The sequence below is a fragment of the Lampetra planeri genome, chromosome 5 (assembly GCF_965212315.1).
Source record: "Lampetra planeri chromosome 5, kcLamPlan1.2.h2, whole genome shotgun sequence".
Taxonomy (NCBI): Eukaryota; Metazoa; Chordata; class Hyperoartia; order Petromyzontiformes; family Petromyzontidae; genus Lampetra; species Lampetra planeri.
The window spans coordinates 17,138,921-17,155,077 of record NC_136111.1 but is presented as its reverse complement, the minus strand read 5'-3'; the positions used below and the strand labels follow the sequence as shown (position 1 = coordinate 17,155,077).

Genomic DNA, 16,157 nt, shown 5'->3' with positions numbered 1-16,157 from the left:
GGGGTTTTTATAGTGAGAGTGGGGTTTATACAAAGAGAGTGGGGTTTATATAGTGAGAGTGGGGTTTATGTAGTGAGAGTGGGGTTTATATAGAGAGAGTGGGGTTTATACAGTGAGAGTGGGGTTTATACAGAGAGAGTGGGGTTTATATAGTGAGAGTGGGGTTTATATAGTGGGAGTGGGGTTTATATAGTGAGAGTGGGGTTTATACAGAGAGAGTGGGGTTTATATAGTGAGAGTGGGGTTTATATAGTGGGAGTGGGGTTTATATAGTGAGAGTGAGGTTTATATAGAGAGAGTGGGGTTTATACAGTGAAAGTGGGGTTTATATAGTGAGAGTGGGGTTTATACAGTGAGTGTGGGGTTTATATAGTGAGAGTGGGGTTTATATAGTGAGAGTGGGGTTTATACAGAGAGAGAGTGGGGTTTATATAGTGAGAGTGGGGTTTATACAGAGAGAGTGGGGTTTATACAGTGAGAGTGGGGTTTATACAGTGAAAGTGGGGTTTATATAGTGAGAGTGGGGTTTATACAGTGAGAGTGGGGTTTATACAGTGAGAGTGGGGTTTATACAGTGAGAGTGGGGTTTATATAGGGAGTGGGGTTTATACAGAGAGAGTGGGGTTCATTTAGAGAGAGTGGGGTTTATATAGTGGGAGTGGGGTTTATATAGTGAGAGTGGGGTTTATATAGTGAGAGTGGGGTTTATACAGTGAGAGTGGGGTTTATATAGAGAGTGGGGTTTATATAGTGAGAGTGGGGTTTATATGGAGAGAGTGGGGTTTATATAGGGAGAGTGGGGTTTATATAGAGAGAGTGGTGTTTATATAGTGAGAGTGGGGTTTATATAGAGAGTGGGGTTTATATAGTGAGAGTGGGGTTTATATAGTGGGGTTTATATATAGAGAGTGGGGTTTATATAGTGAGAGTGGGGTTTATATAGTGAGCGTGGGGTTTATATAGGGAGTGGGGTTTATACAGAGAGAGTGGGGTTCATTTAGAGAGAGTGGGGTTTATATAGTGGGAGTGGGGTTTATATAGTGAGAGTGGGGTTTATACAGTGAGAGTGGGGTTTATATAGAGAGTGGGGTTTATATAGTGAGAGTGGGGTTTATATGGAGAGAGTGGGGTTTATATAGGGAGAGTGGTGTTTATATAGTGAGAGTGGGGTTTATATAGTGAGCGTGGGGTTTATATAGGGAGTGGGGTTTATACAGAGAGAGTGGGGTTCATTTAGAGAGAGTGGGGTTTATATAGTGAGTGGGGTTTATATAGTGGGGTTTATATATAGAGAGTGGGGTTTATATAGTGAGAGTGGGGTTTATATAGTGAGCGTGGGGTTTATATAGGGAGTGGGGTTTATACAGAGAGAGTGGGGTTCATTTAGAGAGAGTGGGGTTTATATAGTGGGAGTGGGGTTTATATAGTGAGAGTGGGGTTTATATAGTGAGAGTGGGGTTTATACAGTGAGAGTGGGGTTTATATAGAGAGTGGGGTTTATATAGTGAGAGTGGGGTTTATATGGAGAGAGTGGGGTTTATATAGGGAGAGTGGGGTTTATATAGAGAGAGTGGGGTTTATATAGTGAGAGTGGGGTTTATATAGAGAGTGGGGTTTATATAGTGAGAGTGGGGTTTATATAGTGGGGTTTATATATAGAGAGTGGGGTTTATATAGTGAGAGTGGGGTTTATATAGTGAGAGTGGGGTTTATATAGTGGGGTTCATATATAGAGAGTGGGGTTTATATAGTGAGAGTGGGGTTTATAAGGTGTCCGTGATATTGAATAAGTCACTGGAGTGCGTGCCGCTGGGAGTTTGGTAGACAATGGAATTAGGGGCAGCAGCCCGTTCTACCAGTTGGACCTGTGGGCAAGGCACGGAGCCCTCTGGGGGATCCAGAGGCGTGCGGAGCTGAGGGCGGAGCCTGGCCACGCTGGGGAGGATAAAAGGCGAGCTCCGAATCGCAGTCGGGGCTGCTGCGATCTGGAGTGTAACTCGTCGTGCGGTCGTCGTCGTGATCTTCGCCCTCTTCAAGCTGTGGGTCTGGCAGCATGTCGACTGTCCCGATCTGGGATGTAGTCATCCCCTAAGGCTGTGAAGACCGGAATAAAAGAGAGTACCTCCTTCTAGTGTATGTGAATTAGTACACTACACTCAGGTGGATACAGGGGGAGTGGGGGAGGGGGTTTAACCATTATATTTACACCCTTATTGCCGTCCACTGCCAGTTCAACTATATCGAAGCGATAGCCGCTCGCGTTCACTTAAAATGAGGATGTTGCGTGGCCCATTTCGCTTAAATTCTCCGTGCAATCCTCTTGCGCGTATTGGCGGTTGGAAGCCGCGTAACGCTGCGACCTTGAAGCCCTTGGAAACGTTTTCTTTCCCGCTCTGCGTCGCCGTTAATGATTACAATGAGTTTCACCCGCAGAGCCACGTATGTGCCCACAAACACACGTGCGTGCGATTGGTCCCATTATATTATCATTATTGTAACGACTTGACACAGTTGTCTTAAGACGGTTTCTTTATCGTAGAGACACGTTTACTCGAAGAGGCGGAGGACCCCACTACACAAATTTTTTATTTGCATAGTAAAGTAATTGTATTTTTTCATTTGTTTTCCAGCCAGATAATACGACAAATCGCTAACCTTAAACACCCAGTGCTTCATAAAAATTGAAGGCGGTATAGTACTATTGTAATAGAGCAAGTGCAGAATCACTGAACCGGAATTGAAAGCTTGAAAGCATTTAGCACGGTGGCCCTTGAAAGTGCGGGGCCCGTAGCTACATCTGTAGCTACTTTTGCTACTAGGATAATCCGGTCCTGCCCACAGCGGCTATAATTATCGCGACGATGCAAGAAGTAGCGAGTGGAGGCTCTGCGCAGAGACTGGGTAAGGGAACAGAAAACTAAAATTCCATACTTGGCATTAGGCCTCGGCAAGGTAAGGTAAAAACAACGAGCCTACCTTTACCCTACCGTTTTACCTTACCACAATACAATCACTCTACCCTACCTTTTACCCTTTAGCAGGTAAGGTAAAAGGTAAAAAGCAACGAGCCTACCTTTTACCCTACCTTTTACCTTACCACAATACAATCACTCTACCCTACCTTTTACCCTTTAGCAGGTAAGGTAAAAGGTAAAAAGCAACGAGCCTACCTTTTACCCTTACCCCATACAAATTATCCGATTTACAGGGTAATTACTGGGGTACTACACATGAAAAAGGGTTATAACGGCAAATGCTAGGTAGAGCGCTTCATTCACATAGAATACTCTTGATGATTCCAATTTTACACGCTTGTTGTTGTCGTATCCTCAAATCTTGTAACTCAATTTTAACCCACTTCCCAATGTGGTATCGACTGCAAACTTGGTATACTTATGTCATACTGATGACAAGACTATATTCTGTCATAAAAATATATATATTTTTTAAAACATTATTTTTTATATGTTATGGTTCGGCTGAGGTCTAGTTGTCCAGGCTCAACTGACATTGGCTGTAATTGTCCACGGTTCCTTACGTTATGGCAAGCTTCTGGGGCCACTTCCTGGAGTCGTGGAGTTCTGCCATTACTAGTACATTTCATAAAAGCGTGTTTAAAAAAAAAGTTTATTAAAATATTACTTATTAAATGGAAGCCACGGATTGCGCCACGGAGCTTTTAGCGGTAAACAAGGTACCGTATTTACCGGGTAATACTTCGCACTACCTTTACACTATCGGGTAATTCTTCCGAGCTACCTTTACCCTACCCTTTACCTTACCCCATGGTATGTCGACACCTTTACCCTTTTACCTGGTAAAAAGGGTACATTACCTTACCTTGCCGAGGCCTACTTGGCATATTGGGGATGGCTAACGTTGGCCGAACGTTGCATGTTTACTGGGAGCTGACATTTTCCACGGCTCAGTTTTAATCAATGTGAACCAAGCCCATGACCGAAGTACATAAATCTGCAGTTTCTCCCACACCTCTTGTCTTGTTAAAGTCTGCTTGTCCGCAGTCACCTGACCCGTGCGAGAAATAGCGATATTGTTCATGAATAAACGTAAGCATTTAAATTCTGCTGTGTCCGATAGTACGTGCCAAAGTTAAATCAAATCCAGCAAACTTGATCTCCTCACGACACTGCTAGCCCATCCCCTATAACCTGAACAGCTCACCCCTGGGCTTAAACATAACCTACCTTGGCTGTGACCATGTATGAAGCAAAGACACGTTTACGAACCAAATAAACCCACGACTTAACCGCGAAGTCGGTGTTGGAGGTCAGGGGTGTGGGCACATCGCTTCAAAATTAGTCCGAGTGTAACTTGTCAGCAGAATTGTAATCCAGATCCCAATTCCGAACTGGCCACCTCTAAGGGTGCACGATATCTGTTTGGATCTCCTACACTTAAGCAGGAACCGACACCGATGAACACAAAAAAAACACGTGTTTTAGGGTACAGCAAGTATAACTTTTATTTTAAAAAAATGTTATGCCATAACTCGAGCAGATGCCACATCGTTTTGTATTTAATGAGACGCTTTCACCGCTCCCCCCGGGGTCTTTTGCTGTGAATGAACACTGCTGTAACGTATAATCGTCATTCATAGATATACTTTGATCCATGTCTCCCTTGAAATATACTTTTCGTCTCAATGGACTTTCACCTGGACGCAAATATAGAGCGGGCAATGGCTCTACTGGACCAGGTGAGAGTGGCTTCCCAGAGAGGATGCTCCGTCACTGCTCAAAGCAGTCGAATCACCTCGCCTCGCATGTGGCCAGGGTGTCTAGGGCTGACCAATCACAATTCATCACGCAACAGAAGAGTCCATGGGACCAGACAAGAAGTCGTGTAACAATTCATCCCTCCTCCCCCTCCCCAGCGAAGTCGATCATTTGTCATGAATTTTGGGCAGCGATTTTACTCAAGAATGTAACAATGGTATAATTTGAGATTTTAAATGACATTATCATACACGTATACGATTTGATGCATGAAGCTTGAGTGTAAAGAATAGAATTTTAATTGATAAATTCATGCATCGTTACATTCCCACATACTATTTCACCCCTCGCTACCACCTGTGATGGCAAAACTTAATCGTTATTAATTAACAGCCTAAAAAAACTGAATTTATAAACACCACTCGCGTAAGCAACTCATATATGAAAAAAGTTATCACGTTAATTCACCTTTATTGATCATGTAAAGAAATCGTTACGATTCGTGTTTTGCCACCAAGTTAAGTTCTCCGCCTCATGGACAAACGGGGAAGCGTCGGATTCCCAATTCGAGGAACGGAGCGACGAAACCGACCCAAAAATGAAACACGTTAATCATTTGTCATCCGATCACGATCAAAAGAAACCCAAAAGGAGGCTGCCACCAGAGTCATGACGCATGACATACGACCGTACCATTAATAAAGTCGACTGCGTCACGCGTTCCCAAAGTCCACATTCCTCCCCCACCTTGTCTAATGCCTACCATGTAGGGAGGGGGCCCATAGACAGAGATTGGCGCCTTGTTTTTACAGTCGTAATGAACCGTGCTGGCTCAGTTCTGGCTCACTTGCGGGCAGCATAGAGAGTGGGGAGCCGCAACGCTTGAACGCGACTTGAGTCCAGCACCTAAAGCTGGGGTGGGACACCTTTTTTCTCACCGAGGGCCAAATAGGATTTTCAAATACCTTTATCGGACTGCACTAAACACACGGCTGGCGTTATCTAATCATAAAAAAAAATAACGTGAAAATAACTCGGGCTGACCTTTTACCGCTTTACTTTCACTGCAACGCATTGATGCCGGGTCGCAGTTTCAAAGTTGGCGTGTGAATAATACGCTTGTAGTGATGGATAAATATCGTTTGGGAGCCATAACGAAGCGGTAGGCCTCATGTGGCCGCAGTCCGTACGCAATGAGGTCGTGGGCCAGATACGGCTCGCGAATCGCAGGTTCCCCATTCCTGCTCTGAAGCCACCGTAATATAAGACCTGGCGTTGGCATGAGCCGACGGACGTTTCGGGGTTCATGAGGCAATGTGTGAAAAAGACTGCTGCGGCCACCCACGATAGCTTTTGGGGCCCGGCAATGTGCATGTGGATGGGTACTCTTAAAACCATGATTGGGTTAAAGGGGCATGGGCCAGGGTTGGGGATGGGGTGAGGGGCAGGCTTTGGGCTACTTTTACTGACTATTTTTCACAACAGCAGTCTTTCACACGACAGCAAATGCCCCCCTCTCCCAACATGAACCTCAAGATTTCAAATCGCTGTGCGGCCTCTGCAGTAACACATGTTTGCCAGGTGGCGGCGAGAGACCCCGTTCTGCCAACCGTTGCACGGTTATTAGTGGGGCCCTTGGAGCAATGTTGCTTGTCCGTAAACCCAATGATAACGTCCATGGTCAGGGCAGAGGCCAGACTTACTAACAAAGCATGTCACGATTCGCCTGCCCACTGTGTCCATGAAACGTGGTAAAAAAAAACACAGTAATCAAATTGTGTCATTTATACCGACCCGCTTGTACAGTTTATTGTTCAGTTTTTTAAAATACGTTTGTTGTCTCCGTTCATCTCAATTTCTAACATGTAATTTGCATAACTTGTAAATAATTGATTCTCACACACACACACGTGTATTCCGAGCAGAATAATTGATTTTAACAGATGAATGGATACATCTTCACTGTTGCCCAGTGAACATGCAAACCTTGGCCCAACATCAACCAACGTTTGCATGTGTACTGGGTACACGCCTCAATCTGATCCCACACAACAGCTCGTGTGCCGCACCTCAGATCACCGAGCCTCCGGATGAAGTTCAGCCGCGAGAGCTGTGTTCACACCAGGGCCACGGACTCACAACAGGTCCACACTGAGAACCGAACTCTCCAGCTCCGAACTGGATCTCGTTTATGCCACTTCAAAAGGAAAATATGGCTCAAAAATAGAAACAAAAGTAGCGCCCCCCCCCCCCACCACGGATTGGCTGACAAGCGGCCGCAATCCCATTGGTTGAAGCCCTCTTGAATGTCCCTTGTGTTCCTCTCCATTTGCTCGGAGCCGCAGGTCTGAGAATGTAGCGTCCTAGAAGGAACCCCCATTCCCGTCGTGTTCTCAACAAGTGGCCACTGGTGCAGACTACATTCCCTAGTGTAAACACAGCTGATGCACCTAAATTAATAACCATGAGCAAAAGACGTGGAGTTGAACACGATTACACAGATGACAGTGGTAGAGCACTGTAGTCACATTTCCCCTACGCTGTGTGCAAGTTTGCGATCTCTGCAGTTGCATCAAATACGTGGACACGGGAGTACATTAGGCATCACAGTTTTCTCTCAGGAAAGAAAAAAAAAATGTACGAGTACATTTGCAGCAGGATCGACGAAGAGCTAAAGCCACACTGGGAAAGGCTCCGTGGCTGGCTTAGGTCTTTCACTGCCTCCTAAAATACACGACTCCGGAAAAGCACAGGCGCAATAACTTTCCAGGGACGTACGCGGTGGGGGGGGGGGGTCTAGGATTCAACAACGGAGGAAATGTCTCCAATCCAACGCTCCTCGTCGGCATCAGCACGAGAATCAGGTGCGCAGTAAATCATCGTCTCTCTCTTAACACAAAGCACGTCCAAAACAGGTCATCGATATGTCCACACAGGGCCCGAGTTTGAGAAATGTCACCTGCCCGTCATCACCAATAATCAGAGCGAACACCTTAATCATTTCCTTTGCTGCACGTGCATTGCACGCGTTTACAATGTGGGGCTAAGACAGGCATGCGTCATTCTCTCCCTCGCCCCTCTACGCCCACCTCCGCAAACACCTCCATCAGGTATGAGACACAGGAGTCACACCAAACACAAACACTATCTGGGTCAGACCTCCCACAAATAGTTTGTAGGACTTGCAAATTACAAATGGATTGCCTCTGTGTCGAGATGTTAGCTCCCTCGTCTGGTATACAGATTTTGGGTTCGATCCAGACCCTCACGTCTGTATAGAAACATGCGTTTAAGAGTATTTGGCTGCTATAAATTTCCACATGAATAGCCACTTTCGTTGAGGTATCATTTGTGGCCAGATCGCTTCTGAAAAGAGCCACATAACTCAGTGGGTCTTACCTGGTAAAATAAAAATAATTTAGCTTGGGTGTTTACAGACCGATTTGCAGGGGGCAGGGTGGGCGGGCATTGCACGCTCTGTTCGCCTCACTTCCGCCCTAGTTTATACGGCCTGAGTGCGACCATTAACTTTTGGAAATTTTGGCCTCCTAAAGGACAAATACCGTTTTGTGTATGAATGCGTGGACTCGGATCAGATACAAAGAAGCCTTGAGCTCGCTTTTTCACAGTTGGCTTGCCAGCAAGGCTTCGAGATTACAAAAAGAATATAACATCAACGAAAACGTCAGCTAGACCAAAATGTCAGGCGTATGGTTACGATTACAAGAAGTATAACAAGCTGTAACAGGCATTATATCTAAAGTTCTAAACATACTGCGGCGAACTTGAAATACTGTTGGAATTTCCGTTACAATGAAAAGTGCGGTCGGCACGCCCGCCGACCGGGATCGTAGCATCATCGGCGCAGCGTGCGTTGCTGCTGCTGCTGCTCAGTGGTTGCCTGTAGTTCTGTTTGTTTCAGGTCTAGTCCTATAGTCCAGGTGATACGGAGACCAGCGCCACCCACGGCCCCCCTCCCCCCGCCGCCGCCGGCTCCTCCTTGTGCCGCAGTCCAGGCCCTAAGGCCGAGGTCCCCAGGGGACCATCGCGGTGGTGGAGGCCGCCGACGCAGGCTACTCGCTCGGGCTGGGCTGCGTGTCGTTTAGAGAATCCTTCTCCTTGCTGCTCACCGAGTCGTCGTCCGACAGGTCGCCTTCGAAGGAGGAGTGCTGCACAGTGCGGCGTCCGGTTCGGCTACTGCCGCTAGTGCTGGCGGCGCCGCCGCCGCTGCTGCTGAATGAGAAAGCGCCGCCTCGCCTGGGGCGGGTGGGCGACGGGGCGTGAAAATCACGGTGAGGGGAGGGGGAAGGCTGAAGTTACAGGAGAGCTTCACTGCTGATTTATTCTCATTAGCAGAACATGATACTCGTTAGCACCACTACCACCACCATGAATGTGGGACGCAAAGAGATACAAGCAAAGCCCTAGGCCCCTAGAGGGCAGCAGCGGTGAGTTCAGCATCCTCAATTAAATCAGGTGATACCCTATTGAGGTTGTGGATTTTTGTTTTATGGGTAGCCGTAGTTCGGCAGAAGCAATTGTTTTCGAGATCGTATAAAATAGGTTGCAGGTAATTTATACAATTTGGGATTTGGGCTGCAACACTGGCTCGCATTGGTCTACGCTTTTATTAATCACGTCCTTTGTTTTGGAAAGCCTCGCAGACTCTCAAGACTTTTTCAGGAGGATCTTGCGTTGCAATATTTGGCCAATTCCTTTTCAAATCGTATTTTTCTCATAGGGGAAAAACTGGCATGACCACACGATACCCGCCACGCATACGAGGGGGTGTGGGGGGGTTATACTCGACTGTCTGCATGGATAGCTCCACGAGTGATAGCACAGGGCTATTACCAATTCCATTTCGAAGTTGGCAGCACATTCGGCAATATTTTGCATAATTCACCAGGCGGCTGCCAGGAATAAGCAGTCACCTCCGTGAAAAGCAGCCATGGTGCCGAGCACATTCACTTCTACGCGACCTCGCCTGGTGTGCAGGAGGTTGTGGGTTCGATCCCAACCCCTGTATATTTAGAGTTTGCATGTTCTCCCCGTGGTCGTGTGGATTTTTTCCTCCGGGTCCTCTGGATTTTTCCTTCCACATTTAGAAACATGCGTTTAGATTATTTGGCTGCTATACATTTCCACATAATAAGCTATTTAGTTGAGCTATCATATGTGGACAGGTCGCTTCTGAAATAGAAGCAAAGAGCTAAGTGGCTATACCCGTAAAATATAAATTGTTTACTTGGAACTTTTTTAGTGATTTGCTTCACTTTCCTATACTGTGCACTCCTATCGTGTTTTTGGATTGTTTGACTTTCTAACCCACCCTTACTGGCAAAAGAGCTTGATAGCTCATCGGATTCTTCCAGTATATATATATATAAAAAAAAGATTCTGAACTCCAAAGCATCGCGTGGACCAGGCACCTGCCCCAGCGAGAATCATCGACATGCGCAGGATAGATCACCCGTGAAGAGCGTTGTTGTGCGTGCAGAGGGTGACGCAAGAGCTAGCAATAGCGACAGACGTGGCACAGGCGGCCCTGCGTGACACTGCACTGCTGCACACGGTGGGGGGGGTGGGGGGGGTGTGGGGGGAGCGTCACTCAAGTCGTCGGCAACGCTTTGTCATTTCCTCCACATCAGGCCAATCCAGTGCTCGCTGCCAATTGCACTTATTGAGTTCGGTTAACTTGGCAACGGTCGCTTATTGAGCAGCAGCTGCGAATTTGACCGACGACGGACGGCCCTGACGGAGGAAATGGTCAACGAAGGTGCAGACGACAGGAAGCAGGGAACTCAGACCGGAGCCTTACTTGTCAGGTTTGTTAAATCGGGTGCTGTTTCCGGATGAGAAAAAAAAAAAACACGAGTCAGTCCATCAACAAACAACAACATCACGACCACCGCCGTGCCGTGTACACTCATCGTTCAAACAAATATCGTTACAAAAATATGTCGTGACCACAACGCAAAGCTCGTGAGGTTTTTCTGTTTGGGCCGAGGCGACATGGCACCACGCCGCTGCATTGCTGTGTCACATCGTTGCGGTGTCGCTTTTGCCATTGTGCCGACGTGCCTTGGTGTCGCCATGTCGCCGTGTGGACGCGTCACCGTGTCACCGTGTCATCGTGTCACCACGTCACCGCGTCACCGTGTCACCGCATCACCGTGTCACCGTGTCACCGCGTCACCGCGTCACCGCGTCACCGCATCACCGTGTCACCGCGTCACCACGTCACCGTGTCACCGTGTCACCGCGTCACCGCATCACCGTGTCACCGCGTCACCGGCTGCGTTGTTGCGTCGCCATGTACCGGGCGCTGCTGCTGCCGCCGCCGCCGCGCGCCTCACCTGAGCTTGCTCTTGAGGGTGTTCACCTCACGGTTCATGGCCTCCGAGTGCTCCATGGCATCGTCCAGCTCGCGCTGCAGCTTGCGCCGCGCCGCATTGGCGCGCGTAGCCTCCTCCTCCGCCTCCTCGAGCTGCCGCTTGAGCGCCTTCACGCGGGACATCGCCTTCTCCACCTGCCGGTGGGGGGTGAAGCAGTGGGGGGGGGGAGGGGGGTTACGAGGTTGAAGGGCACTATTAAGATAAACTATCGTTTATTTTACCAGGTAAGGGCTCGCCGAGCGATGTAGCTCTTCTTTGTCAGAAGCGACCCGGCCACAAAGGATAGCTCTTAACAGAAGTGGCTTATCATTACGTGAACATTTATAGCAGCCAAATCCTCTAAACGCAAGTTGGTTCTAAATGTGGAGGGAAAAACAGGACTACCTGGAGAAAAATCCACACGACCACGGGGAGAACATGCGAATATATAAGAGGTGTCAGGGTTGGGAACGAACCCACGACCTCATGTATACCAGGCGAGGTAGTAAACATCTCGCCACTGTTGATTCACTACACGGAGAGGAGGGAAGGAGGTGCTCTCAAAGCATCTGGATTCCGTGCGATTAAATAAGACTTAGGTTTGAATGGAATCAATGTACACAACACATGCAGTGAATGACGGTGAATTCCCCAGAACGCAGCTGGAAAGCGTTCCTCTGCAGAGGAAGCGAGTGCTGGGTGTGAAAGCTCCGGTAAAACGTGTGGGTGTCCATGGAAGGATAGCGGTGTCCGTTGTATTCCCGACGGCTTTTTAGGAAATTTCAAGTTCCCAATCTGATTAATTGAAGAGGACGCTGACGTCACGAAGATGAACGCTGCTGCAGCTGCTGCAGCACGCACTGCACTTCCTGCATGATTTCTCTCCTCCGCGGTGCGCAGTGGCCACCGCGGTCCCACGTTGCCACGTCGACGACCCAAGTGGCCACCGTAATCCCCCGTCGGCCACCACCCTCACCCCCAACGCGGCCATCGCATCCTACTTGGGAGCCCTGGCGGGCCCACCAGTCGTGCCGAATGTACCTGCTCCTTGTAGGTGTCTCCGTGGCGACGCTCATCCTCCACTTGTAGCATAACCTCCTTCAGCCGCTTCTCCGAGCGCCGCACCAACTTGTTGGCTCCTGTTCGCTCCCTGCGACGGCGTTCAAGCGACCGCTTTTGAATTGCAAACATTTCCCTCGCGGCATTCAGTTGGTGCTCGCGGTGTTTTAAATTAAATGACAATAGCAGCCTGGTCGGGCACTGGGACAGCAGTGTCCAGGATAGTTTGAGGACCGTTGATGAGATTTTAAGTAAAAAAAACCTGCAATTTGAATTCGTTTTAATAGTGTATGTGTTGTTTGTCTGTTTCTTGAATCTGTAATTGTTAGTGTCAATGTTAGGTGAGTAAGTTTTGCCCAAGTTGTTGAGCCAGCTGGTTCAACAATGTAATAAACTAAACACATGGACACGCACGCACACGCATGTGAAATGTGTCGTACACAGATACATTCACGGACACATGTATGGACACACAGGAACGACCGGCCCCATCTGTCCATACTTCATTTACCAGCTGTGAGACCATTGGGGGGCAAGGGCAGCGTCTCACCCCGAGGCGCGAAAATGTGAAGCTACGGCAGTGGGTGCAGGCACGTACCGAGCCTCGTGCTCCAGCTGCTCCTCCATGGTGGCCACCTTGGCTTCCAGCGCCGTAACGGCGCTCTTGTATTTGGCCTTGACGGACGTCTCCAGCTCCGCCAGCTTCGCCCGCAGCTCCTTGTTCTGCCGCTCCAGCTGCTGGCGCGCGTTGTCGTTCTTCTGCGCATTGCTGCGCTCCGCCGTCACCTCCGCCGTCAGCTGCTCCGCCTGCTCGCGCACGCATGCACACGCACACACGCTATACACATTCTAGTACTCTTACAGCCCTTCGTTAATTCACTGATGGATGAAGGACTGCCCCACGCCATAGTGCCGTGGGAGTTGTTTGATCAGCGTGGTGAAGTATAGTCAAAGTTAATTAGTGGAGCGGATGGTGGGGGGGATTATGGTTCCATGCGTTAGCCACTGTCCTACCATCAGGTTATATTTGTTTACTTATTTTGCTGAGTACAGGAACAAAACTACTCCCGTCTCAGACTTTCAGCGTTTTCTCAACGTATTTTGACTGCCGGGCTGCGGTTCACATTGCCCGTGAAGTCTTTTCTGGGGTCCTTAGTTTGCTGCACAAGTGCCCCAACTGTACCATTTCATAAGTTTTGGTGGCCACCTGCTCCGAATCACAAGTATCAAGTGACTCGTCACACCCTCCAGTCATCTGACAACGCGAAGCTGCAGGCAGGATGCTCAGGCGCTTCCATGTGCCGTTTGGACAAAGACGCTTCTCTTCTCTCCATCACCACGAGTGCCACCCTTCCCCATGGCCGTTTCATTTCATTGCGGCTGCGTTGCGAGGCCCAGGCTGACCGACCTGCAGGCTGGCCTTGCGGAAGCGGTCGTTGAGCAGCTCCACGCTGCCCTGTTCTTCCTCCAGCTCCTCCTCGAGCTGCGAGATCCGGGCCTCCAGCCGCCGCTTGTCGTCCAGGAGACCGGACCTGCGGATGGAGGGACACACGCAACCAAAATTGGCCGAATGTCCCGACGGTCAAATCCCCGCTGCTCACGAGTCCTCCGATTTGGCCGACACTTTGCTGGGTAAGGAAACGTCACCGTTATTACTCTAAATCTGCATCCACACCCGATCCATCGGTTGTGCAACCCAAATTGCTCTCGGAATAGCGCAACGTAATCGCCTGCAACTGCTTTGTCCGTATCTTAGTGAGCAGTTGCACAACAAGGAAATTAAAACGGGCTTATTCACGATAGTAAGAGCAAATCAATCTGGATACAATCAAATCCCGTAAATCGCCGAGCAGATCGCTTGATGGCAAGCAGGAGTCTGCACTGCAAGAAAGTGCCCGGACTGCACAACTGCTTGCAATGAACTTGAACGTCCACTCACTTCCTAGTTGCCGACCAAACTCCTGCTATGGAACTGCCTGCACACCCAGGGGATGGGGCGGCCGCAGGGGACCTCTCCAAGTCGGTCGCACGCACACCGTGCCCTACACAGCGGCGGCGGGCTCACTGCTGTATTGTAACCATGGGAATGGCCACTCACTTCCCGGTGGAGTTGTTGGCCAGCTCCTCCGCCAGCTCGTCGCGCTCCTGCTCCACGTGGCGCCGCGCTCGCTCCGCTCCCGACAGCTCCTGCACCGCACACGGCACGGCACGGGGAGGGGTGGCTGAGCACGCTGCGTCCGACACGCAAGGTTCAGACTAGTGAGCCATCCATCGGCAGTCCTGGAAACGCTACACTGCACCGGGGAGACCGTGGCGCTCGCATCCGAGGGATCGCCGAGGTGATAACGGTCCGTGCGCCCTCACCTCTTGCATCGTGATGACCTCCGCCTCCAGGTTCTTCACCTTCTTCTCGTTCTCCTTGCCAGCGCTGAAGGCCTCCTCGCGCGCCGCCCGGGCCTCGTCCAGCTCCCTCTGGAAGTCCTTGAACTGGGCCTGCGCCACGGCCGCAACGACAAGGACAACGGGTGAGACGACAAGGCTTGCCGCGCAGCGAAGGACGACGGTCGCCGAGCCACAATCCCAGCGATAGAACCTGAATAACGTGTGGAGTTTGACCCAGCAGAAAGCTTAGTCCAGGGGTCTGCAACCTTTAAGACATAAAGAGCCACTTGGACCCGTTTCCGAAGGAAAAAATAAACTGGGAGCCGCAAAACCATTGCAACATTTAAAACAAATATAACACTGCATATATTGTTTCTTACCTTATTGCTATATATATAGGATCGTGCAGTCAGCTGTCAATCTGAATAAAAAAATGACTTTTTCACTTAACAATGTAAAATATATTTTTGCAAATTAATAGCTAAATTACCTGGTTAATGGGATTTTTGCTCCTGAACCTCAGTGCACAGTGTCTGCACATCAGGGCTGTAAGACGTCACCTTCATTTTCACACAGGCTTGCAAGCTGTCATCTGTGAGGCGTGATCGATGTTTGTTTTTAATATAGTTCATGTTGGAGAAGACCTGCTCACATACATATGTGGAGCCGAAGATCGACAGGACTCCAAATGCATACTTTTTCATGTTTATATAAGTGTTGGGGATGGCATTCCATGTTTCGAATACAAGTTTGTCCTGTTTGGGAAGGTTTTCAATATCACTCCATTTATGATTCTGAGCCAGAATGGCCTTCTGACGGGCAACATCCTCAAGAGTAGCGGTCAAGCATTTGAACTTGGACACCCATATATCTTTGTCGGCTATATCGGCCAGTTCCATCTCAAGATCAGGTTGACTTACACCTGCAAATGCAGTCATATTCAATAGGGATGGATCGATCGCCAGGGGAGTGACAGGGAAGGATAATGTCGTTTTTTCCTCTCTGAACTCACAGAATCGTTTCCCAAACGAACTTTGCATTGTGGTGATTGCAGACTTGAAATATTCCAAATTTATCGTATCATGACTTTGTTTGAACTCTCTCAAAGAGGGAAAGTGAGACAGTGTACCTCTCTGTAAATCTTTGACAAACACTGTGAACTTGCGCTCGAATGCCAAAACCTCCTCCAGCATGTGCAGGGCTGTGCCTCCTTTCCCCTGAAGGGTTGTATTTAGCGTGTTTAGATGTGCTGTCATGTCTACCATAAAATGTAATTTTTCCAGCCACTCTGGCTGTTCCAGCTCAGCAAAGGTGAGCTCTTTGCTGCCCAGGAAGGTTTTTACTTCTTCCAAACATGTGATAAAGCAACGGCAACGTTATTGCCTGTCACCGGGCGGGCAGTGTGGAGCGGAGCGGCGACCTGTCAGCAGCGGCAACGCCAGAGCAGGTGTCACAGTGCGCCTCCTCCCCTCGCTAGCATCCGCCCCGGAGCCGCGGTCAAGGTTCAAAAGAGCCGCATGCGGCTCCGGAGCCGCAGGTTGCCGACCCCTGGCTTAGTCCAATCCCATCCCATTTCCCACACCTCCGATTAGCATGGTTGGGT

The 16,157-nt window shown here is 49.1% G+C and overlaps 1 protein-coding gene across 8 annotated transcripts in view; it reads right to left on the bottom strand.

Annotated features, from left to right (window-relative positions):
- Positions 1 to 4,457: 4,457 nt before the first annotated feature.
- The window catches only part of LOC144719035 (myosin-10-like), a 79,716-nt gene continuing 68,016 nt past the window's right edge, over positions 4,458 to 16,157 (bottom strand). For 4 of the 8 annotated variants that reach the window (XM_078594775.1, XM_078594777.1, XM_078594776.1 and 1 more), the window contains exons 37-44: positions 14,537 to 14,665; positions 14,271 to 14,359; positions 13,581 to 13,704; positions 12,771 to 12,979; positions 12,155 to 12,263; positions 11,096 to 11,268; positions 10,558 to 10,581; positions 4,458 to 8,993 (exon numbers count right to left, since the gene is read on the bottom strand). In XM_078594775.1, coding sequence (XP_078450901.1) covers positions 8,810 to 8,993; positions 10,558 to 10,581; positions 11,096 to 11,268; positions 12,155 to 12,263; positions 12,771 to 12,979; positions 13,581 to 13,704; positions 14,271 to 14,359; positions 14,537 to 14,665 — 1,041 coding nt within the window. In that variant the 3' untranslated portion in view covers positions 4,458 to 8,809. The other 4 variants (XM_078594779.1, XM_078594780.1, XM_078594782.1 and 1 more) reach the window with 2 other exon arrangements.